General features: G+C 48.0%; 1 protein-coding gene across 1 annotated transcript in view; it reads left to right on the top strand.

The window, feature by feature from the left end:
* The window catches only part of LOC119164577 (putative diacylglycerol O-acyltransferase Mb3761c), a 593,703-nt gene extending 568,797 nt beyond the window's left edge, over positions 1–24,906 (top strand). The window contains exons 13-14 of the mRNA XM_075872525.1: positions 7,370–7,593; positions 24,580–24,906. Coding sequence (XP_075728640.1) covers positions 7,370–7,576 — 207 coding nt within the window. The 3' untranslated portion in view covers positions 7,577–7,593; positions 24,580–24,906. The remainder of the gene's footprint in view (positions 1–7,369; positions 7,594–24,579) is intronic.
* The last annotated feature ends 1,355 nt before the right edge of the window (positions 24,907–26,261 follow it).

The following is a 26,261-nucleotide window of genomic DNA, read 5'->3' as shown; positions in this document are numbered from 1 at the left end:
CGTCGTGGTGCAGCTGTTGTTACATTATGACATCTGCAAGAATTCTCGAAACGGCGTTATAATGAAAAGCAGCGCTATAGTTCAATGAGAGCAAGAATAATCCATTTATTCAAGTGTAAGAAGTAATCCATAGACGTAGAACGTGGCACTCTTCTCACCTCACTCGCGCATCGGGCTTCCACTTTTCTTTCTTCTTTGCTGGTGCCCCCCCCCCCCCGCACTCTACTATACAGCCCATGAACTTCGAAGAATAGTTACGAGCACATGCAGATCTCTTGCAGAAGCATCACAATTTTAACTGCTCTTATATGGGTGGTGCCAATCTACAACAAAATAAAAGCCCTTTTTAAAAACAAAACGTTTCAGCATTAACTTTGCCTTTTGTACTCCTTGGTGCGACATTTTCAAACAAATACAAAGATATATACAAGCGTAAAACCATTTCTTTGTCCTAGTCACGACAACTGTCGTTGCTTCTCCTATTCTGAAACGTCATTGTTGCTGCGCAAGCGAAGGGCCTAGATTGCGATAGTGAGCATTCAGCTGCACTTTAAAAGTGAATGAAAATATTGTCACGACGCAGACACAGCAGGAGTTCGATATAGAAGAGCTCACTTTAATTAAAAATGAAAGGCGCTCGTAAAGAGGACCGGGCAAGAGCTTCGTCTTCTTCTCTGGCTGTGCGAGCTCTCCTCTGCAGGTTGAATGCGGCATTTGCCTCCCTCCAGGAAGAGCATCGACCCGATGCTCGGCTACAGAATACGCGGTGTATGTAGTTGACGTATTACGCAACTGGCTCACTGAAATATGGCTTCATCCGCACAACGTGTACGATTTCAGATTTTTGAGCTCGCGAGGAACTGTCAGGGATGACCTCATAATTCACGTCACTTAGGCGCCGTATAACATTGTAGGGACCAAAGTACTTCTTCAATAACTTTTCACAAAGGCCGCGTCGGCGAATAGGGCTCCAGACCCACACTTTCTCGCCTGGTTGATAAGTGACGTATCGGTGTCGCAGGTTATAACGTTGTGCGTCATAACTCTGCTGTCGGGCGATTCGCACGCGTGCTAGCTGCCGTGCCTCTTCAGCTCGTTGGGTAAAGGCTTGAACATCCGTGTCTGTATCCTCGCAGTCGTGCAGCAGCATGGCATCAAGCATTGTCGTCACTTCACGGCCATAAAGAAGACTAAATGGCGTGCTCCGCGTAGTTTCCTGCTGCGCCGTATTATAAGCAAACGTCACGTATGGTAGAACGTCGTCCCAATTTTTGTGATCCACGTCGATGTACATACTAAGCATATCAGCAATTGTCTTGTTGAGGCGTTCTGTTAAGCCGTTGGTTTGTGGGTGGTAGGAGGTAGTTTTTCGATGCGCTGTTCCACTCAACTCAAGCACTGACTTGAGGAGCATGGCCGTGAAAGCGGTACCTCTGTCTGTTATTATAATTCTAGGAGCACCATGCCTCAGAACGATATTTTCAATGAAAAATCGTGCCGCTTTTACTGCGGTTCCACTTGATAAAGCCTTTGTTTCTGCGTAGCGAGTAAGATAGTCCGTAGCGACAATTACCCACTTATTTCCAGTATGCGAAGTCGGAAATGGTCCAAGGAGATCCATTCCGATTTGTGCAAAAGGCATGGTGGGCACTTGAACTGGTTGCAACAATCCGGCTGGTTTTAAAGGTGGTGATTTTCGTCGTTGACAATCGAGACACGTGCGGACGTAATGCTTTACAGTGCCTGGAAGCTTCGGCCAGTGGTACTTTTGTTGGATTCTGGCCAATGTGCGCGTGTATCCGAGGTGGCCGGAGGGTGGCTCATTGTGGCAAGCGCTCAGGATCTCATCGCGAATGGATGTCGGGACGACAAGTAAGTGGGCGTTTCCGCTGGGGGCAAAGTTCTTCTTGTATAGGACACCACTGCGCAAGCAGAATGATGGCAGGCTCCTTGCAAATATCTTGGGAACGCTTGTAGACTGACCGTTAAGAAAATTAATAAGAGGGAGCAACTCACTGTCTTCTTTCTGCTTAGACGAAATGGTGACCGTGTCGACCACTCCTAAAAATGCCATGTCATCATCTTCTGAGACATCATCTTGCTTTATAGGCGACCTGGATAAGCAATCAGCATCAGAGTGCTGTCGTCCCGACTTATAGACGACCGTCATATCGAATTCTTGTAGGCGTAAGCTCCAGCACGCTAGCCGACCGGATGGGTCCTTCAAGTTGGTCAGCCAGCAAAGAGAGTGGTGGTCGCTGACTACGTGGAAGGGACGGCCGTAGAGGTATGGGCGAAACTTCAGAACTGCCCATACTACAGCAAGACATTCCTTTTCCGTTGTGGAATAATGGGACTCTGCGCGGGAAAGCGTCCTACTTGCATATGCAATCACTCTCTCGGCTGAGTCTTGCCACTGGACGAGTACAGCGCCTAAACCTACGTTGCTGGCATCAGTGTGGATCATGGTTGGAGCGTCCTCGTCAAAGTGAGCAAGCACAGGGGGTGTCTGCAGGCGCTGTCGTAGAGCGTCAAATGCTGCTTGTTCCTCTTCGCCCCATAAAAATGAAACATCGTCTCTCGTTATGCGTGTTAAGGGCGACGCCATGTGCGAGAAATTGGCGATAAATCTGCGGTAGTAGGCGCAAAGGCCAAGAAAACGTCTTACGGCCTTCTTTTCTGTTGGCACCGGAAATTTTCGGACGGCGTCGATCTTGTCGGGGTCCGGACGAACACCTTCATGGCTCACCACATGTCCTAAGAATCGGAGTTCCTTGAAACCGAAATGACATTTCTCAGGTTTCAGCGATAAGCCAGCGGACCGTATTGCTCGAAATACTAATAGCAGCCGTCTTAGATGTTCCTCGAATGTTGGTGAGAAAACAATGACGTCGTCGAGGTATACCAGACACGTCTGCCACTTAAGGCCTGATAGGACGGTATCCATCAGTCTCTGAAATGTTGCTGGGGCAGAGCACAATCCGAAGGGCAAGACTTTAAACTCGTAAAGCCCGTCAGGCGTAACAAAAGCAGTCTTTTCTCTGTCCCGCTCATCAACCTCGATTTGCCAATAACCGCTTTTCAGGTCCATCGACGAGAAGAAGCGTGCATGCCTCAGCCTGTCAAGTGAATCGTCAATACGTGGTAGTGGGTATACGTCTTTCTTGGTCACGCGGTTCAGCTTGCGGTAGTCCACACAGAAGCGTAAGCTGCCGTCTTTCTTCTTAATTAGCACTACCGGTGATGCCCAAGGGCTTTTTGACGGCTGAATGATGTCATCATTGAGCATTTTCTGGACTTGTTCTTGGATTGCTTCGCGTTCTTTCGGTGCCACGCGGTATGGGTTTTGTCGAATTGGTCTTGCCGTCTCTTCCGTTATAATTCGGTGCTTTGTCAGTGGCGTTTGATTTACTCTCGAGGTCGACGAAAAACAATCTTCAAACTGGCCGAGAATATCTAGAAGACTCTGCCTCTGCGCTGGCGATAAATCTGTGCTCACGTCGACAGGCAGTGGTGTTGAAGCGGCCAGCGTCTCTGCCTGTTGTACTGCGAAGCACTCGCGGAATTCTACAATTTCTTCAAAGTATGCAACTGTGGTACCCTCTGCAATGTGTCGACGCTCGTTGCTGAAGTTTGTCAACAGGACCTCTGCTTGCCCAGACACTACACTGACGAGACTTCTGGCAATAGCGATTCCTCGAGAGAGTAAAAGCGTCGATATTTGTTCCGCGACACCTTCTCCACTATGCTGCGTGTTACACGTGACAGAGACGAGGCGGCATGACAACGGTGGCATGGTCACGTCGTCAATCACGCGCATGGGCTTGCGCTGCAGCGCTGCGCTATGGTCCGCTGAGAAGGTCAGTACACCGTCCGGTATATTTATAATGGCACCGTACTCCCGCAGGAAATCCATACCCAAGATGACCTGTTTACAACACTCAGAAAGAATAATGAAGGTTGCCACGAATGATGAATCCCCGATCTTGATTCGTGCGGTGCACTTTCCGGTTGGTGTCAGCAGCTGGCCTCCGGCTCCTCGAATTTGCGGCCCCGTCCATTCCATTTTTACCTTCTTGAGTTGGTCGGCCAGATTCGCACTCATTATTGAAAAGTCCGCGCCAGTGTCGACCAGTGCGGTCACGTCGTGACCGTCAATCGAAAGTGTAATGTCGACGGTGACAATCTCGTCTTTCGTCGGTTCATTCGAAATGTGTGGCACTTCATGCGGCGGCAATGGGGGATTTTCAAATATTCGGCAATTCGCAACCTTCCCCCCTAAGGTCGCTGCTTTTAGTTTCCCCGGCGTGGACTGGGAGACCTTCCTCTCGCCATGTCCGTGGTGCTACCTCTATTAGATCGGGGAAAATGACCTGGGGAGGGCGAGCGTGACCGGAACCCAGGAGAAACGTCTCGCGGGATCGTCGCGCTCGCTTCAACGTTGCGTCTTCCGTCGAAATAGCGCCGAGGGGTAGTGGACGGAAATCCTTGATACCCGGCAACGCGATGAGGACAATACCGCACGATGTGGCCTGCTTCCCCACAATGGAAGCACAGGGGCCTGTAGTCAGGGGTATGCCATATGTCGGTTTTGCGGAGTGGGGGTCGCATCGGCGTCGACGTTTCCCTGTAGTACCAAGGCACTGTCGGCGGCTGTTGCTGGTGGTACTGTTGAGGTGGCGGCACGTTAGATCTAGGCTGTCGACGGAGAATATCTGCATATGTTGGCCTAACTATTTCAGTGTTCGGCTCGGGAAGTGAAAGCGCTTGCCTTATTTCTTGGCGAACAACTTCTGTGACCGACGCAATCGCGCAGTCATTCGGTGTGGCGGCGAGCTTCTTCACCTCTTCTTGCACAATTTCGCGTATCAGGTCACGCAAAGAACGCTCGTCAGGAGTCACCGTGGTCACGGCGGTTGCGCTGATTTGTCCGCTGTTGTTTTGACGGTCGTACTGGCGGTACCGTAGCTGTAGTGCGCGTTCTATGGCGGTCGCCTCCTTCGAAAATTCGTCGATGTTTGAAGGTGGGTTCCGTACGAGACCAGCAAACAGCTGCTCTTTAACACCACGCATGAGGTGGCTGATCTTTCTGTTCTCGGACATGTCGGGATCGGCTCGATGAAAGAGACGAGCCATGTCCTCAACAAACATAGCAACAGACTTGTTGGGCTTTTGAATCCGTGATTCAAGGAGTCGTTGTGCATGCTCCCGCCTTTCGGTGTTTGCGAAGGTGTCCAGGAACTTCCGCCGGAACTCGTCCCACGTTGACCACACGCGATTCGTGAACCACGTGCGAGCCCCGTCTTGAAGAGGGAAATACACGTACCCCAACTTCTGTGCGGCGTTCCACCCGTTAACGTTGGCTGTGCGCTCGAACTCCTCAAGCCAGTCATCTGCGTCCTCATATGAGTTGCCATGGAAGTCCACAGGAGTTTTAGGGGTGAAAACAGTCACCTGTGTCGTGCTTGGGCTCGTCATGGTGGGGCAACTGCTTCCCGGGGCAGTCATGTTTTCCGTCCGAGGACCGAACTCGGGGCTCAGGCCTAACAGGTGGCGGCTGGCGCGGTGAACGGATGTTTCGACGAGCGGAAGTCTTTGTGGACTAGATCCCGGGCTGTTGGAAGGCGTCCTGGACATGTACCCAGCTCCTCCACCAGTGTCACGACGCAGACACAGCAGGAGTTCGATATAGAAGAGCTCACTTTAATTAAAAAAGAAAGGCGCTCGTGAAGAGGACCGGGCAAGAGCTTCGTCTTCTTCTCTGGCTGTGCGAGCTCTCCTCTGCAGGTTGAATGCGGCAATATATTCTACGTGTTTGTTGTGTCCGGCTCTTTGCGTGTGGAGAGTCTTTGTATACAGAGGAAACCCACTACAGGCAAGGGATAGCCTGAAAATTCGATTGCACCAACCCTTTAAGAATAAACCAACCATCTTCCTCTTCATTGCTTGCTCCGTCGTCCCTAGTTTTGATACATACGGAACAAAAGAAGTTCAAAAAGGCTACTACTGGTTGGAAGACTTTTTAGCTTTAAAATGTTGTGTTTAATGCGTGTTCAATTCTCAATAATTCACTGAAGCAGTAATGATAAAGTTTTCAGCTTGTTTTGGTAGCTTTAATGCTATGATACTAATATTGCATTACATATGTCATCTTTTTATTCTATTGGTTCCTAAAACTATTCTCTATGTCAGCTTGATTTTATGGAGTAGCCATTATAGCGAATGCTAATCAAGGAATGATTTCTGAGTATAGTTTCTAGTTCAATAAATAAATAAATGAACCCAATACAAGTACGTGTTTAAAAACATTTGTGAACTGTGGTGCCATACATCTGAAGAGAGAGGCATCAGCTGTACAGTAGCCTTGCGCACGATATTTTTTAAGTGGGTCAGTTCAACTAGGGTCACCTTTCGATGGCCCAGCGGAACGACAGTTCTCGTGATGCAGTAGGAATTTAGTACCAAAGCATTTTTCTGTATTGTGTTGTCTGAATATTTTGGTGGGCGGGAACGGTATACCTTGTGTACTCATGAGCCACCAACGTTTTCATAAAAAAAATCCAACGCTTCCTTCACTCGAAATCCTCCCACTAAAAATGCGTGTTCGAAAAGAGAAGCGTTGATTATGTGAAAAGAGTTTCACTACAACGTTAAGCGCAAGCGTCTGTCTGTGTCCTGTTTTTTTTTCATAATTTTACAGATGCAAAAGAAATCAACGACATTACTCTTCGTGGCATGTCATCTTTCATCCTGATGCAACAGTGCTATCCAAGTTTTCATCCTGCACCGTAAACAAAAAAATAAAGATCACCATACTTCTTGACGGGATGTCCAGATGTACTAATGTATGTGCTCGTTGACATCACTGACGAACAGTGTTTTTATTGAAGTTGTCTTTGGTTTGGACCAACGATTCCTTTAATGGAGACTTATTCTATTTCGGTCCATTGACTGCTTCTAATTAGCTGTAGTCAACGTGATGAGACATGGAGAAAGAACATTCAGTCGATAGGGAACAACATAATGGCTCGCTGAAATAGCTTCATTTATGGCATAGCGCAAAATAAAATAATGAATCACAAATGGAAGCGTAGTAGGGCGCATGTTGATAACAGTGTACAGTATACCGATTATGGAATGCTGTCAACTATGTACGTAATTATGTGGAGCGTATTTCCTCCGTTCACACAGTTCTTGGACGTCAAATCAGTATTATAAACACAATAGGTTTTAGGGCCTAACTGCAAGGCTACATTGGCTGAAGGAATATCAAATATGCTATTACCACTACAGACACTGGCGTATGTCTTGCTGCACATCTTGTACCTTCCGTTCTTACGTATTTGCTTTTGGTATTTGTGGTTTCCAGGAAGACGATGACCTGGATGGCGAGCTACGTCGGCCTCAGAGACGCCGTGCCCTGTCCGTGACGGTGCGACGAGCGAGCCTGCAAGCAGTGGTGTCGACCACGCGGCCGCTGACCACTGGATCATCGCCCGTGTTCAGGTCGGCTGACCCGAGCCCTGGGGCACCGGAGACCAGGTCCTTTCTAGGGGTCACTATCAGGGACGACTGACTAAGGCCACACCGCACGTAAGCCGGGTACTAGATTGCCGCACTCGGACACCGTCAACACCGGCAATCCGCCTATTGATCACCTTATTGGGAGAACTTACAACGTGAACGACAATAGGAAAACAGCCACGAATGTTTGTTCGGAAGTGATCTCGTCAATTATAACACATCGTAATTTCATGAAGTCGTCGTTTTCTTTTACTAATAATGAGTTATTTAGGTGTTCATCTCCACAGGAACATTATCACACCGATTACCGGAAAAATTAGCCAATGTGGCGGCGCAATAATTCCCACTGATATTGAAGCTGTTGACCATAACAATCAGCAGAATATCGTTTATGGCACATTTATTTTAATTTTGATAAGCCATATAATGATAACGGCAACGCGTGGAAGTCAAAGATGGTGGCGATGGAAGATGGAAGGTGGTGACAAACCACGTCGTTAAATTCGGCGAGAAAGTGCTGTAGCTATTTTCTAGCGTACGTCGTTTCAATTTTTGTATACCTCTGCCCCGCAGAATCAATAAAATAACTATCCAAAAAACTCTAGTATTCTCGCATCTTACACTGATCAACGTTACTAATTCGCAAACAGTTTCCGAAGCTAGATGCAGCAATGCATCTTTATTTTTCTGCGTGTAACTTTAAAGTGCCAATTGTTACAAAGGCAATTGTTGTGCTTAGAATTCCTATCCCCGCTCTTTTTGTCAGAGCCTTTCTTATATTGCAAGAGAGGAAGCCGGCCGTGCGTCGGGTGTTAACCTTGCTGCCCTTACTGGCGCCTGTCTGTCTCTGTAGTTTTTAAAGAGCTTCATGCCCAAAATCTCACAGAGTGCCTAAGCCTTGACAAACACCGTGGCACATTTTCCCGTGTGCAGAGAGAGAGAAGAAACAATATCAGAAAGGTAGGAAGCTTAACTAGACTAAGTCCGGTGTGCTACCCTACATGGGGGAGAGGGGAATCAGGGAAAAAATGAGATAGGAGGAGTTGCACACTGCACATAACACACACACACCGCGTACACAGTTTAGGTTTCCAAGGTGGTCGCACAGTGACGTGGGCCTCAAGGATATTAGATGGGCTCGGGTGGCTTTCTGGGCTGAAGTACTTGAAAACCACGCTCCTAAGATCTTCTCAAAAGCAAAGGGTCGGTCATCCAGCCTCTCTAAGGCACATTGGAGAGTCCGGTGGTCTTTTTTTTTTCAGTCTGGACAATGGCACAGGACATGGTCGAGAGTTTCTACACAATGGCAGTTATCACAGTGTGCAGACATTATTCACTTTGAAAGTGCCCAGTAATGATATATTGAGATAGTAGAACTTCCACCACTGAGTTTCTAGATTATTCCAGGTCGAGCGACGAAAAAAAAGTGGGTAAGGAGGGGGAGGGTTCTCGCGAAAAATTTTGGAAGGGGGGGTTGAACCCCCCTCTTGGCTACGTCGCTGTTTACACAGCGCAAGACGGCGAGTAGTTGTGAAGTAACTACGAAAGAGAGAGACATGGACAGAGGAAAGAGCATTGACTTTAACTAAATTTTATTAGCGAAAATGCTGGACATGGTATAAGCGCATAACAGCAAGCAGCATACCGCAGCACAACCAAGCAACCTATTGTGTCACAAACAGACAAACTATATCTCGTGAAGAGGGTGAAACAGCACACCTCAGCACAAACTCGCCATCTTTTGCCCCACAGTCCGGTTCTCTATTCTTTTTTGATGAGCGCAACTGAAGGCATGCCAGTACACAGTTCCCCTAGCAGTGGCATTTGATTATCCATAACAATTTCGCGTGTTAGCTGCTGACGATTTTGCGTTAACGGTGTTTTACGGCGACACGTTCGATGAGGGGTTCTGCTTTACCTAAGGAAATTTTCCGTTAGTATTTCACAATGACAGTTGATAATTCTGGCCATCGCTTATTCACACCCTTTCTCCCCTTCTACCGTCCAGAATAAATAGTTGTTTTCACTGTTTGATAAACTCCCTACAATGTTCGTGGAGTCATTCTTGTGCCGCCTGTGACATGGGTGCGCAACAATGACAAACATCATTCGATTCAAATAATCTGCAAATTAGCAACCCGTCAGTGCGTACACAGACTTCAAAGTCTACGATGTGATAGAAGCCCTGAAGTTATCCTTGGCAAGCGTTAAAAGCTTCGAAAAAACCTTCAGCAGTTGCTATGTCGAAGAAGTGAAGATGTATGAACTGCAAGCTAGGTCTGTCAATGTGCATTACTTGGTAGTTCAGAAGGCGTCAACAACATTTAAATAGCTGCATTTTACACGCGTTCAATATCAATCCTCCAAGCATTGAACAAAGCATTCACTGACGTCAGACTTTTTATATCTATACGTAAAGTATGCGTGGTGTCACTAGAACTCAGACAGAACTGTATTCGATTACGGTTATAACTATAAATGGCACTGATGTTGAGATGCTGTTATTGAGGGCGTCGAGATAGTTAATGGGGGGGGGGAACATTAGGAATGCTTCTTTGTAGCCTATTAGTTTCTAATTATTAAAGACGATAATCTTTCTTGGGAAATTTCGACGCAAAAATTTGGCTCTTTGTCTACTCTTAACGTACCCCTGACTGCACCAAAGTGACTTCCTGATACTCCAAATCACCGACCCCATCCGCAGCGCCCACCAATATTGCTCAAGGTTCAGCGTCCTTACTTGTGCGATTGTCAACTAAAAAGCAATTATTGCGCATATCTGAGGCACCATAACAACACGTTAATATATGTGTGTGTATTTTTTTTACTAGAAAAGGCATATATAAGTAGTTTTAAGGATCGTAGCCTTGATAACGCTGCATTTGCCATGCAAAGCTTGCACGAAACGGCAAGTGTTTCTAACGCTTTGCTAAGACGACACGGTGGTGGCACCTACCCGTTGCCTTGCGCTCCACCCCTTATCACCTCAGAGACAGGCGCGCACGGTGCGTGGCCCGTTTTCCAGGATAACTGCCAGATAGCGCTCATGTCTCACGTGTGACGTGACTTGATGCGCTCTTTCGCCTCCGATGCACGCTCGAGGCACTCAAACGCAGTGCCTCCAGAATACCATTCACCGATTTTCTTGCGCAGGACATCAATTAAACGTTTTCTTCACTCTCTCCAGACGCTAGACTATCGTCTTTCGACATTTGCGGTGTAACATGCAGATAAGGGGTCAATTATTTTGGTGTTGTTTTGTGAAAGTTTATGCACCGTTATCGTAATTTCCATAGCCTCGAGGTACCGAAGCCATTTCGAGAACAGCCTGGTGAGCGCTGACAAGAATAATGAAATGCATTACGCGTATTTTTCTGTATATCTGGAAACCGTTTGCGCCATCAAAGAAAAAACGACCTTTCTGAATCCGGTGTCACCGCAGAATACTGAACGACTCCGCTAGCTGTATTGCATGTTATTTATTGTGATGCGGGTTCTTGTTGCTGATTTGTTTTTCTCCCGGGCTGAGCCTCAGAGAGTTTTGTTAATAAGGACAAAGCCGTTCGGTTTCCAAGAAACACACAAAAAGTTTAATTGAAAAGTAAAAAGGCAAAGATTCCTCACAAAACAAAACACTTAATAAACAGTTGACTGGACATGACGAAACACATCTGTAAACACCCAACAAGAACGTTCAAAGTCAGTAACTAAACCTAACGTTCGAAAGGGGCTGAGTGATGGGAGTAGCGCAAGAGTATCGGTGCAGTCTCACCCACAAGTTGGTTTTCGGCGGTGATGAGAAACCGGAACGCCGTGACTCCTGCGTCAATGCGTGGGCTGGACGAGGACGAGGGAACGCTGGCTGCTGGCGACACGTCGAAAAGCCCTACCAAATCGTGATGGTTTCGGCTTGAGGAGCGTGGACACGTCGGAGACGGGAGAACGCAGGCTGGTGGCGACGCGTCCGGGAACTAGGGTCGACCTAGTCAAGCAGCTGGGCGCACAGCTCGGGCCCGGAGCCCGACGGCTGTAGCTCGCCTGCCGGAACCAAAGTCCGCAGGCCCTGGAAAGGAGTTCAGGACCGGATGGCCACGGTCCTTTGGAGCGGGAACCCGACAGCAGGAGGCCCCGGCCGGTGGAAGTCCTGTAGGCTCGGGTCCGGAACCCAACGGCCCATCTTCAGCGCCCGGTCCGGTGACGACCTTCCGCTTGCACTGCCTGCCTCGAATTCCCCTTGCTCTGGTCTCCCCAGGCTCCTGCTTCAGCTCTGGCCCACTTGTCTCGTTCTCATTGGAGATACTACTGTTTCGTGGTGTCAAGCCATTGGGCCTTGAAATCTCCGTGTTCGCTGCCCATTGGATGTTTTACCTTTTGTTTACTTCACGTCCTGCCACGCATCCTCGTGCTTGACGCTCTTTAACGTCGTCATTCTTGTTTAAGCAGCACCGCACGTGCACTCTGGTATTTCTCCTTTTGTTTTTTTTTTTTTCCGTGACGCGCACTTTTCGAAGGCGCGCACTTTGAACGCGCACCACACATCACATACGCCCCCCTTTTATTCAAGTTTTTTTTTTTTAGAAAAAAAAACTGCCGATGAGTGCGCGTTCTGCACTACGTCACAATTAAACCACATATTTGCACCACGCAGTTCAACACATCACCGGGCTACAGTTCGCTACATCGTCCAAATGTCCACACTTAAACTTTAGATTCACCCAATTGCATTTAAAAGTTCTGAAACCCGGAATAAACCTTTTTACTACAAAATCGACTATGGACAAAGCTACTTGTGTCCGCATCTAAAAGTCGAAGTCCAGAAAGAGCTACCGGTTTTCTAACCCTACACTCAGGTTATCGCGTCCCAAACCAGACGCACTGCCCTTCTCGCACGTTTCGAAAGTAACTGTGGCAAACATGCTTTTATGCACTTTCGCTGAAACGCGTGTCTGCGCCCCCGCCGGCCACATGAACGCTTACCGGTCACAGAGGAACAGGGCGCGGTCTCGAGCCGTCGGCGTCGACACGAAACGCACTGAGACACGAATGTCCAAATGCCACAATCTCCCACACAAATGCTTTCTTTTAGTTCACCATCTAATGAACACAAGCTCGGGGTGCCCTCAGCAAGCCCAAACGCTCCGACAAGCGTGTGAGGTTCCTGGATTCTTGAGAAGGGATGCCGTTGTGCTCGGTCATTATACAGCTCATCTTGAGTGGACTTAATTATAGGTTCAAAACCAATCACGTTCTCAGGTTCAAGACCCTGTCTGGCATTCTCCATACCTACTATCGAGCCCACCTCCGATTCGATACTGTTTATTTTGAAGAGTGCTTCAGCACTCCCATCGTGTTTTCTCGGACAAATAGCAGTTACGCTATCCTGTGAACTAGAATCCCCTCTCTCTCTGAGTGAGATATACGTATGGTCTAGGACCATTGACGTGGTGCCTGCTGCTACCTCTGTCGGTACAAAACAATCAGTGGCCACTATATCAGAGCCTTCATGGCATTCGCTGCCATCTTCCCAATGACGTTCTAGCGCTCCTTCCATGGAGCTATTGAGAGGTAGCCCTACCCCTTCCCGAAATGTGCTCGGCCTCTGAGACGTTCTGATACACACCTCATTCTGAATGGAGCTTCTTCGTTCCCTGCTATCGAAGCTTTGCTCCACAACATTTTCCACAGCTTCTAGGTCGCCCATATCCAGGCGCTCTTCTTCATAGGTGCTTGGCCTCTCAGAGGTCCCCAAGCAGCTAACGGAAGTACTATGTTCCCAGCCAGAGAAGCTTTCCGTCGCTTCAACAAACTCCTCATGACTCCTGCCTTCTTGGCTGTCCACCTCTCTGCCTTCCTCTATCTGAGCTTCTCGCTCCGAAGTAAGGCTGTCGCGAGGCTCGAGGCCAACCTTGCAGGAATCGACTTCCCTCCAGCAAACGCTGCTATCGGAGCAAACATTCACCGCTTGCTCGACCTTCTGCATCGCCAGCTGCCCCCTTTTCGCCATCGCAAGCTCGAGTCGCCGCTCGAAGTCCACCCTCTCTAATTGGAGCTGCTGCTTCAGTATGCGTGTCTGACGCTCTAGCAACACTTTATTTTCACGCGTTACGCGCTCTAGCTCCTCCTTCTTAGCTCTAAGCACCAATTCAAGCTTTTCCTTCGCCGCCTTTCGTTCTGCAGCCCGTTGCTCACGCTCCCTCTCCATCCGCTCCTCGTACCATACTCTAAACTCCGCTCCCGTCAGTCCCATTTTATCCGCCAACTCAATTAACTCCCACGTGTTCGTCATCGTGTTAACCGCGTCAAAAAATCTACTGGAAAAACAAACGACTTTGTCCTGTCGCTGCGGACGCCAGTTTGTGAAGCGGGTTCTAGAAGGAAAACAAACATCTAAAGTCCCGAAACTGCCGACGGAAAGTCACAGCTACATGATGCAGTTCTGACGCGGTGATTCGGCGGTGCAGGGAAGAGAGCAAGTTCGATCTCACCAAAACGTTGCTGCTGTAATGGTGGCGACGGCGTGTACCGATGCTCGCTGGCGGCGACGATGGAACGGGACTCGCTCGGTGATGCCTGGGGCGGCCCAGATTCGCCCGATGGGGTGGCTGGTTGCAAGGCTCAGGCCCGTGACCCGAACTGCCGTTGCTGCACCCGCACCGGAATCTGCAGGCCTTGGTCTCGACCGTTGAGGCAGCTCGCCGTCCTTGGAAGGCGTTGTCCGGAGGTCCAGACCGGGTGAAGTCCAGAAGGCTCAGGTCTGCCACCCGACTGCCTGTCTTCAGCTCCCAGCTGTGACCTTCCTCTTGCCTCGTTCACCTCGAACTCCCCTTGCTCTGGTCTCCCCAGGCTCCTGCTTCAGCTCTGGCCCACTTGTCTCGTTCTCATTGGAGATACTACTGTTTCGTGGTGTCAAGCCATTGGGCCTTGAAATCTCCGTGTTCGCTGCCCATTGGATGTTTTACCTTTTGTTTACTTCACGTCCTGCCACGCATCCTCGTGCTTGACGCTCTTTAACGTCGTCATTCTTGTTTAAGCAGCACCGCACGTGCACTCTGGTATTTCTCCTTTTGTTTTTTTTTTTCCGTGACGCGCACTTTTCGAAGGCGCGCACTTTGAACGCGCACCACACATCACATTATTTAGTGTGCGCTATTTATATTGCTTGTCATTCTTTACATGTTTATTTCGGTCACAACTGCTTCAGTGAAACTTCCCTGATTTGATCTTCATAAAAGTGAACACTGGTACTCTTTGTAATGAAGAAGCCAATTCAATGTAGTTTTCTTTCCAAGTAATTTGTGTTCCCAAGTTACGTTATTTACACAGCGACTAGTCTAGCCTGGGTAAACCAGTGTGGTTAATTTTAAAGGTGACAGGTGTGACCAAATTCTCGATCACATCAATGTTATAGACAAAATTTGCGGCAAACTGATTCGTGACATTATGGATGGCTTTGAGATTGCCAATAAATACAAAGCGTGATATAGTGACAGTTCCCTGACAACGCGCGGAAAGGAGCAAACTTTTTTGCAAACATCTTTGTAATGTCAAAGATGTTGCAAATATGACAATGGTGGGCTCACATATGCGACAAGGTACATGCAAGAAGGCTTAACTTGTCTAGTTCATTCGTTTTTATTATTTTTGTGTGAAGGAGATTGCAACTTGGCCATTCACCGTGCACAATATATACATTTAGCAACGATCTAAACATTGAACAGTTGGTAGTCCAGCCACTTTACTGTCTTCACCATTTCATGCGACCCATCGCCTTTTATTATGGCTTATCCGTTTCTCGTCAGCAGCTTGGACCGTTGCGGCGTCTGGCGAAATAGATGCGGGCCAACACTTCTTTAAACGTGGCCTCAAATACCCACATCTAAAAGAGCATTTAGTAATAGGTTAACCTAAGAATACACCAGAGTACACTAAAAATGACGTGTGGGTGTCACTGCTAGGCACCCGAGTTGAGAGTAATGGTCGCCTCCAGATTCTTTTTGTGCAAAAGCCTTGCTTCATTTCACGGATGTGAGAAAGGCCCACAATGCAGCTGGACTTAATGGGCAGTTGTATAGCCGCGGCAGTTCTGCAAGCAGTACCCTATTTGGCGACGCTTCTGCACGACGTGAATGGCAATGGATATAAATGAAAAAAAATCCTTGAAGAACGGTTCGGTCATGCCGACTTTTCGACAAGCGGACTTCTCTTCTTCAAGGTTAGAACAGAACACAGTTTTGTTCAAGCCTTGAGGAAGACAAGTTGGTTTGTCGTGAAGTCCGCTTGACACAAATCTTCGCAGGCTTCCATCTTCCCGTTCCTACCGTTTGATGCAAAATATAGACATACCAATGCATACATAGCAATGCTTAGTCATACAGGAGGAACATCATATCGGATGAATGGTTGAAATGATTGTGTTCGATGCAATAAAAATTTAGTACACCAGGGCGTTTGGCTGAGCTAACTCAAGGACGTGCGTTTTTCTACGCGGTCTCCGAGATTCGCTCTGGCAAAATGAAATCGATGGTTATGATTCACGTTTTCAGACTAAAGCGTTAAGTGTCTCACAAAACAAGCAAGGGGACCGTTGGTGACAAGTAAAAACTATAGGTCTAGAAACCCTCGCAATCGGGGAATATAAGGCTTGATTACATCAACTGACTACATCGTGATGCAACAGATCGCTAAAATGTGCGATACCATTATGCAGTCATCGTGACGTCATTGTAACGTCAATGAGATAAGGCCGGAAGGCTGTGCTAAACGAGGTGAGCTCCAGAAAGCATAAAATGCTTCGAAACCGATAGGCATTGGAAAATCACGTCAGGGGCTCGAAGTTTTCGGGCAGCGGGGGCAGAGAGGTGTTGGGAAAAGATGAACATACCGACAGAGGAAAAGAAAAATACATGCGTCACAGTCCTTCAGAAGTTTACGATTCGGTGCGAGTACCCCGCTCAGACTCATAAGTGTTGCATTATGGTCGCTTTAATTTTCGCCGGTACAAATATATGTGCTCTCTGTAGAGGAGGACGAAGAAGGGGGCTAAATTAACCGGCGCTACCAATTGCAAAAGACCGTATGTATTTGTGATGAAAGTATACAGTCATGCTCCGGTTTATCAAAAACTCTTTCAAAAAACATTACTAATCAGTAACAAATCACCTTGCAGCCGTGATTTTGCCACATAATATAACAGGTATTCTAAGTGTTTTCTGATAGTCAAGATCCATAGATTTGAAGGAGTTTAATGCGTCTGAATCTAGCGATCAGGTAGGCTCATTTGCAAATTTATAATGATGATTGCTTTGGTTTTACGCCGCCAAATGGTGATATGATTATTCTGGACGTTTTCGCGGATTGAAGATGCCACTCTGGGAGTTTACACCGCCTGGCCCCGTTTGTATTTTTCAGTACTAACATTTCAGCAAGGTAATTTCAGGCATCTATATATTTGTAGTTTCTGAGCAAGCATTCGTTTGTTGCGGTTGTGGGGTTCATCGTTCATTCCAATGAAACGGAACGCTTGTCGACTTCAGGATAACTCACAAACAGTTTACTGCTCACCCTTGAAAATCAGCATGGCAACATATTAAAATACAGAAACGCAAACTTTCATGAACAGTTCCTCGCCGGTGCCGTTAGCCCCGGATCCTGCAGGCCACACTCCGCGCACATTGACGCACTTCACGGCAGTTCACTGGCAACTCCCCCTTGGCGGTTCGTTTTGTGCGGTTATGAAGCATGTCTGCATCCGAGTGCATGCACACAGGCTCTCGCTGCTGGGTCTTATCATTACCTGTACGGAAACAGACGAGAGTGAAGATGTGGGGCTTATCGGAGGTTCCCTGCACGATATATGGTATGATATTCATGACATAGAGGGGTCTCAATTATAAAACGTATAATTTAAAGTTTACTGTCACAGCACTTCTCACATTAACAGATGATACCTTGGATTACGACAAATAAGATGCCTAATATAGCTGTTTAATGCACATCGCACCTACGCAAAAGATAGGTACAGTGTACGTTCTGACATTTCTTTCATAGTTTCCCTTGATGGCTTTATAAGCTTGAACCTTTCATGGTGGTTTAGTGGTTATGGCAATCGACTGCTGACCTGAAATTCACAAGATCGAATCCCAGTCATGGCGGCCTCATTCTCTGTGGAGGCAGAGATGCTTGAAGCCCGTGTAATTAGATTTATGTGCACGCTAAAGAGCCACTGGGAGTAAAAATTTCTGGTGTCTTTCACTGTGGCGTCTCTCATAATGATGGTATGACGTCTGCGTTGAGACAGTGTTTACTTAGCCCAAGGGCTCACCAGCGAAGGGGCAGTCTAAGACAGAGCGCGCACACACACGATGATGATTGTGGTGACACCCAGAGAAGATGAGGACAGAGACACAGACGAATGGTGATAACTATGATAATGCAGCTTATGAGAAGAAGCGCATAAAGAATGTCCACACTAATTCCTCCACAGGAAAGCAGCCAACCTGGCTGTAGAAAGTCAATGTGGCAGAGAATGTCGTCTGAAAGGCTTCATGCGAGACACGTGCATGATCTCTGTGGTGTGGTGATGGCGGTGTGTTGGGGTGACAAGTGTGGTCACACGATAAGTAATGGGCGAAGTATGCTTGATAACTATGCGAGGCCCAATGAAGTGTGGCTGAAACTTGTCACACAGACCATGTGTACGAATAGGTGGGAGCATAAGCACCTCGTCACTAGGTCGGAAGAATACAAGGCGTTGGGATGCGTCATAAATGACTTTTCGATGTTGCTGCCACGCTTCCGTGTTGATGCGAGCACGATCGCGACACCGGGCTAGTCTTGAATGTATTCATAGCTGGAAGACGGAGATGAGTTGACGTCACTGTTTAAAAAGGAAACGTCGAGGAAGAAAATAGGGGAACGTCCATAAACGAGATAGAACGGCGCCGTGTTGTAGGCAAAGGTGAGAAATGGCAGACGGGTATCCCAGTTTTTGTGGTGTGGAATAATGTGGACGGCGATCATATCAGCAAGAATATGGTGAAGTTTCTCGGTGGGACACTTGGTCTGAGGGTGGTAGCTTGAAGCGGTCTTGTGTGTTATTCCAGAGGCGCACAATACTTCATTTAGTAATGACAGGAACACCCTTCCACGGTCACTCAGCATTACACGAGGGGCTCCGTGGCGCAGAATGATGGCGTGCAGAATGAAGTCGGCAATTTCCTAAGCAGCGAGAGTTGACACAGATGTCTCCGCGTAGCGTGTCAAGTGATCTACGGCAGTCACTATTCGTCGTTTGCCAGTAGATGTGACTGGAAGAGGGCCATGAATATCGATACCTATAACCTCAAATTGCGTTGTAGGACACGAAATCGGCTGAAGAGGCCTGGTCAATGCAGATGTCTGGATTTTACGACGCTGCAATGAGACGCAGGAACTCACGTAGTGTGCGATGCTAGTAGACATACCAGGCCAGTAGAAGAGACTTCGAATGCGGTCGTGAGGTTTTTGAAAACTAAGATGGCTGGCACTCAAGTCGTAGTGGAAGGCTTTAAGTACATCAAGTTGGAGAGCGTGGTAGCATGGGCACCCAGCGTTGACCATCAGTGTGGTAGATGTGACGGTACAGAACACCATTCTCCAGCTTAAGTCGCAACAGTTTACGACGAGGTCACGCGTTAAGGTGATGGGAAGTTCCTGAGAGCTGGTCCATAATGCGTCTACAGTGTGGATCAGACAACTCTGGAGTGAAATATGTGCTTGTCCGAGGATGGCTGGCCTACTGAGGCGAGCTAGGGCACTGTAGTTGAAGTGACGGCCAACTTGTCACCGATACTGAGCTGGGTATGTGACAGTTGGCAGTGCAAGAGGGCTTCGGCGTCTCGGTGTTTTCTACCAGACTTGTAAATGATGTCAAAGTCATGCCCCTGTAGGCGTAGAATCCACTGACCCAAGCGTCCAGACAAATTCTTCAGTGTGGAAAGCAGCATATGGCTTGGTGGTCAGTAACGATCGTGAAATGATGGCCGTGGAGACGTGGACAGAATATTTGCACTGACCAGACAACACCCAAACACTCCTGCTCAGTTATAGTATACTTTATCTCGGTCACTGTTAGTACTCGACTGGCATATGCAACCACTCTCTTTTGTGAAGAAGAGTTTTCGTGTTGGAGTAGAACGGCACTTATACCGCGGCCGCTAGCATCCGTATGTAGGATGGTTGGTGCAGCCGCATCAAAGTGGCAGAATACATGTTTGGACGTGAGGGCATACTTCAACAGATCGAATGCCGTTTGGCATTCTTCCGACCAGAGAAACTGCATGTCGGAAGCAAGAAGCTGGTGCAGTGGAGCCACTATGGATGCGAATATCCGTATGAAACGGCGAAAATAGAAGGTAAAACCAAGGAAACTTCGCAACTCCTTCGGCCTTTCTGTGCGCGAAAAGCAAAGCACCACAGCAATTTTTTCCGGTTCCGGCTGAATTTCATTTTTGGTTATGACGTGGCCCAAGACCTTGTTAGCTTTTGTGGTGAAATGGCATTTTTTGGTGTTGAGTTGGAGACGAGCGGCGGAAAGGCTCATCAAAACGTCATCCAAACGTTGCAGATGCTGAGAAAACGTTGACAAAAAAATAACGATGTCGTCCAAGTAGCACAGGCAGGTCTTCTATTTTAGGCCGCACAGCACGGTATCAATCATGTGCTCAAAAGTAGCGGTCGCATTGCACAGCCTGAAAGGCATAACGTTGAATTCGTATAGCCAATCGGGGGTAACGAATGCAATTTTTTCTTTATCCGCTTCGTGCACAGGAATTTCCTAGTATCCGGATAGCAGGTCGAGGCTTGAAAAGTATTTCACGCCTTGTAGGGAATGAAGAGCGTCGTGTATACGTGGCATTGAGTACACATTCTTGCGAGTGCTCTTGTTTAGCCCTTGTAATCGACGCAAAAGCGCAAGAAGCCATCCTTTTTACAAACCAGAACCACAGGCGACAACGTAGGGCTAGATGAGGGATGAATTGCCTCCCATTTGAACATGTCAGCTACGTTTTCTTCGATAATTTTCCTCTCAGCAAGAGACATGTGGTAGGGCCAACGGCGCACAACAGATGTTCCGACTGTGTAGATTCGATACGTTGTTGCAGCAGTGCGGCCCAATGTCGAGAAGTAAACATCGAAAGAAGTTGCGTGTTTTCTTTTAACAAAGCAAGCAGCTACTGCGTCTGTGAAGGTGTCGAGTAAAGTCGTCGCTAATGGCGGCAATAGAGACAGGAGAAGGAGCAGGCTGACCCCTAGGGCAGTCATTGGAGGAGACGGCATGAAGTGGCACGACCCACGCAGGCTCGGTATCTAACACGCAGACCACCGGGGTGTTCTCAGAATAACATTTTTTTTTCGGATGTTGTATTCACGGCGGTGACAAGTGTGAGACCATTCATAAAACGAACCACACCGGAGGCAAGAACGATGCCTTTACCGACGCTACTAAATGATGGTGAGACCAAGATGGCGCCATGGCTGATGTCTTTGAAGGTAATAGTTACAATTCGCTCTCGACGTGGTGGTAATTCGGTATCTTCCGCAGCTGTCAAACCAAGTGACCTCTGGGTGTCGTCGTTGAGCGTTAAGTTCTTGTCAGTGAGGTGGACGACGCGTTGTCTACGGCCAATAGCCTCGGAGGCTGGAAAAAGAAAATCTCATCCTAAAATTAATTGGTGAGAGCAGTCGGTTAGGATGGCGAACTGAATGTGAGGTCGGACACCATTAACAAAAACACAAGCTGTTCAGAGAGCGCACGCGCAAATGGTATACCTCTGGGCAGGAACCAACATGTGTTCATCGTAAGGGGTCATCACTTTCTTCAGATGTTGGCCTAAATTAACAAGCATAACAGAAAATGCCGCACCCATGTCCACCCGAGCATCCACGTACTCCCCTTGAATCACCACCAAAATCATGTTGCACGGGCCTGATGGAAGAATATCAGTCCTAATTTAGAATTCAGTTTTGCCCCCAGAAACTACATCACTTAGTTTTTCGAATGACTGGCAGTGCAGAATGAGGCAGGCCGAAGGAAGTGGGAAAGAGGAGAGGTGAAAAGGTGAAGGTGGGCGGCGTCTGGAGTTCCGGCTGTTCCGTAGTGCTTTCGATGCGGGCGGAGATGGAAGCTGGTCGGGAGGCGGTGAATGGCGTTGACCTTGATTGGACGAAGTATCTCGTTCACGCATGTCGTAACCGCGACTCTCGTCTTGCTGGCGCTTGCGGCAGAAACGAGAAATGTGACCGCGATTCCCGCAGTAGTAGCATACTGGGCGAGATGAGCGCCATGGAGAAGGGTAGAGAGCATTCGGAGTACCTGAAGTGAGTGCGGTCAGGTGTGCAGACGAAGGGTCTGGCGGCACGGAAAGCAAGTTGAGTGGAGGAGCGGCAGCGACCGACGCGTACGATGGTAGCGGCAACATCATGCTTACTTCGCTGGGAGGCGTGGCAGCGACTTGCGCGTAGGTTGGTGTGGGCCAAGACGGGGGTGACTGGACGTGCGCAGGAAAGTTCAGATATATCAGTTCCGCCCTGATAATGCCGCGTAACGCCGCTCCAGTAGTCTGTGAGGAATACGGTGAAGGAGGTGAGAAACAAATAGTGTGCAACTCTTCACGTATGATGCCTCTTATAAGCTCACGGAGAGGTCTGTTAGTCGTGGAATAATGTTCGCCAATCTCTGGTTGTAGGTGAACCGAGTCCAGTGTATCGAAACGCTGACATGTCGCGACAATTTGTGCGATGGTTGTAGGGTTTTGAGCCACCAGGGCATTGAAGGTAACAGGGACTATACCCTTCAAAATGTGGCTTCATTTGTCAAACTCCGGCATAGATAAATTAGCACGCAGGCAGAGCACAAGAACGTCCTCGATGTACGACATGTACGACCCAATAGTATCTTGATGGCGAGTGTCGAGGGTTCGTTTCACGACTGTGGATCGAAGGGCCGGTGTGCCGAAAACGGGACGGAGCTGCAGCTGGAAGGCCGCGCAATAGGGTAACAGACGTAAGAGAGCTTGGCGCTATCGTCCCAGCGATTAGCAACTCTCACTTGGCTGTATTCATCGAGCCGGTCCTCCACGTTTTAACCGCGAAGACCAGCGAAGAGAAGCAGATAACGCTGGTGGCTGTGTACGTAAACAGGAGGCGCGGCTGACGACGGCAGAGAGGGGGAGGGGGAGAGGAGATGGCAACAGCACCGGCAGGCTCGTTCTGCAACATGCTGCCGGACAGTGGGCGCAATCGGCGGCCTGAACGAAGCTCCAGGGATTCGAGCGAGGTGCGAGAGGATCGTGGACCGAATATCCACCTTCGCCACGTATGACGTCTGGGTTGAGACAGCGTTCATTCATCCCAAGGGCTCAGCAGCGAACGGGCAGTCTGAGGCAGGGCACGCACACCCACGATGATGATTGTGGTGACACCCAGTGAAGATGAGGACAGAGACCCGGACGGATGATGATGATTATAATATTGCATATATGAGAAGAAGCGCATAACCAATGCCCAGAATATTGTGGTTTTGGAACGTTCAATTCCATCAAATAATAATTAATTTAAAAGCCTTAGTAAGTAAAGTTCTTCTAATCACGTGCCTTGCGCCTTCCAGTCTTGCTCTCGTTAATCATACATTGATATCGTTAGCCTTTGGATTCATCACCACTCATTTCTGTGTGCGGATCATGACCGCTTCATGCATTTTGATACCTGCTCGGAACACGGCGAACATTTCGCGGGATCAAATCCCGGCTGCGGTGGCTGCATTTCCGATGGAGGCGGAGATGTTGTAGGCCCGTGTGCTCAGATTTGGGTGCACGTTAAAGAACCCCAGGTGGTCTAAATTTCCGGAGCCCTCCACTACGGCGTCTCTCATAATCATATGGTGGTTTTGGGACGTCAAACCTCACATATCAATCAATCATCAACATGGCCAACATGGCTTTGAGTGCACTCCTATAGGTATGGGAAATTTCATCCTTGGGAATGTCAAGTTGGTCATGGTTGTGAACGGATATTCACGTTGGAATTGAATTATTGCAGGACAGCCTGTGCACCAACACATATTGTGTATTACTTAGGGCATCAACTATGGAATATGCACATATGTGTTCATGTCCACCGATCTTCTGAAATGCATATGCAGTGAATGCACAAAGCGGCGATGCAATATTAAACATCGAACTAAAAAAAAGGCTACTCGGCACAAGGTGGAAGCGCTGTGAAAGAGAGAAAAAATGAGAGAATACCACGCACTGAATAAGGAGCGTTAATCTACAGATGTTATTTAAACACCTCACAGCGTATACAACATTAACGAAATCAAAATAAAGCTCTCAGTTCGTGCATGTGCCATGAAAATTCACATATCATACCACATACGATTCGCAACGTATCGAAGGCCTTCATGCTCAAAGGGACGCTCCTTTTGCAGAGCATAGATAAGTTGGGCCAGGGGGGTGAAGACTATCAGACGACTACGCGCAACCTGTATTTACTCCCCGCCTCTCCGCCACAATCGCAAACTCCTTTAACTATATATACAGCTCCCGCAAGAAGTATGCGCGGCTCTTTGCAGTCACAGTTGATTACCCTAGTAACAATAGAGCGGCCAGCGACCCGCCTGCGTTTGCGCAAACCAGCTTCCCGTGAATCCTGAGCAATGCTGTAAACGAAGTAGAGGTATGAGATACTGAACTCCCCGATCTCTGGAGAATTAGTCAATGGACATATTTGCCGATGGAGCAGCAACATCGGGCATAGAAAATCCCGGGTGTTTTCACAAACACTGATTCGCTTTATGTCTAACCGAAGAGATTAGCTTGTAATTTTTCATTCTAGCCTTATTTTCTTCGTGTGCGATTTGAAGTCAACTAGTTCTTTAAAAATTTCACGTCCTTTGCTGAACGACTTCTCATGAAAAACACGTATGAAATTCCAGTTGTTTGCTCGTACGCGTCTAAACCTGTGTGATGTAAAAGATATTGACGACACTTCTGCATATCTGTTCCCATCTTGCAGGGGCCACCCAGCGGCCAATGGCCGCTTTCCGAGGGAGACGTGCGCAAACCTGGAGCATGGAGTGCTGGGACACCTGTTTCTGCGGCAGATACCGCCGTACCGCCTTGTGCCGGACGCGGCGTCGGCCATCTCCAACTTCCTCTCCACGCGACTCCGCCTCGGATCGACGCCACGTCGCGTGGCCGTCGGTGACCCCTGCAGTGAGGGCGACAAGCAGCAGTCGGAAGAGGGCGCGCTGCTGCGCGCCGAACCTCGATACGGATACTTCTACTTCCCCGACGACGTGTTGTGCGTCGTGCCCGTGCACTTCGTGTCGCCGCCCAGGGGAGGATTCTTCCTGCCCAGGAGCATACACACCAACAAAGGAAGCAACGCCGTCATTGACTTATCGCCCGCAATGCCGTGGACGGTTCATCGCTAGTCACTTCTTGTTTTTATACTGGGCCATCCTCACTTGCCGTTGGGCATTTGACCGACATTGTGGAGTAGTCACCGAAACGTGACTTCACGGAGATCGAGTTGAGGTCTTCGTGGGTACCGTTGAGTTCGTGCATTGTTTCAGTCCTGCAAGCAGAAAGAAGTCATACCACCTAAGCCCTCATTCCTCTACCGACTCGGGCATAGTTTACTATCTGATCGGTCAGACTTATTACATACGTCCCTAATGATGATGGTCATGATTGTGGACATGACGACAGTAGCGGGAGAGGCGTGATCAATTGCATATGGATTGTTCCACAAGAGAAGGTTTGTGAGTGCGATTCCTGAACGTTTTGTGTACTCAATGTGATGCCGAAGCGTCCTCTAATACGACGCCGTGAAGTAGGTAGTCTTATTGAACACGCTTCTCTGCTGATAGCGAAGTAAGGAGATTGTTGACGCGAGGAATCAGGCTGTTTCCCTGAAGGTTGCGCGAAGTGCTTTCTCCTGTTTTGTTAATTGTAATTTTGAGCAGTGTTGTTGCCAACTCTGAGCGTACATGTAATCTGATGAGGCAAACCTCATATGTCACCTGGAGATGCTGGGACACGAAGCACTATATATAATTTCTGCCGTGTATGCGTACGAAGAGAAGTACTTAGGATTAATGCAAGAGTATTTGCGAATAATGTAGCAGGTCCCTCCCTTTATTAATAGCGTTTGGCCCAATGCAAATGATAGCGGAAAGAAAATATGTTGTAGGAGCGTCAAAGTTTCTTATACTGCGACATTGATAAAGACTCTAATACACAAGTGCGTGTGCGTTAATAAGCTGCAACTAGGTTTTTCGGATCCCGCAGTCAATAACTTTTGACGCCATCGTTCATTAGTAACCACTGAATCTGTCGATCCTGCTCATATCTACTGTATGCGACTGACTGCACGTTTGAAGAAACAAATTCCCAACCGTGAAATTTTGATACGCGTCCCTTGATATTTATTGTAACTGATCATCTACTCTGGCTTGTCATGTTGGGGGGTAGATGTTGTTTGATTATGTCTATTTAAGAAACACCATTGAAGTATAGGTGTTCTGTACGCTGCACGCATCTAGGTTTAGATATTGCTATATTACCGGTATCATACGGACGCATCACTTTGTGCGTCAGGAAATCAGGAACATAGATATTCTGTCGAATGGATGTGTATGGCAAGCCAAGCCTTAGATAGAAAGAGCAGTAGGCAATGTCTTTTAAATTGCT

The sequence above is a fragment of the Rhipicephalus microplus genome, chromosome 8, assembly GCF_043290135.1.
Source record: "Rhipicephalus microplus isolate Deutch F79 chromosome 8, USDA_Rmic, whole genome shotgun sequence".
Classification (NCBI taxonomy): Eukaryota; Metazoa; Arthropoda; class Arachnida; order Ixodida; family Ixodidae; genus Rhipicephalus; species Rhipicephalus microplus.
The sequence above is the reverse complement of the archived record's forward strand: the minus strand, read 5'-3'. Positions and strand labels throughout refer to the sequence as shown.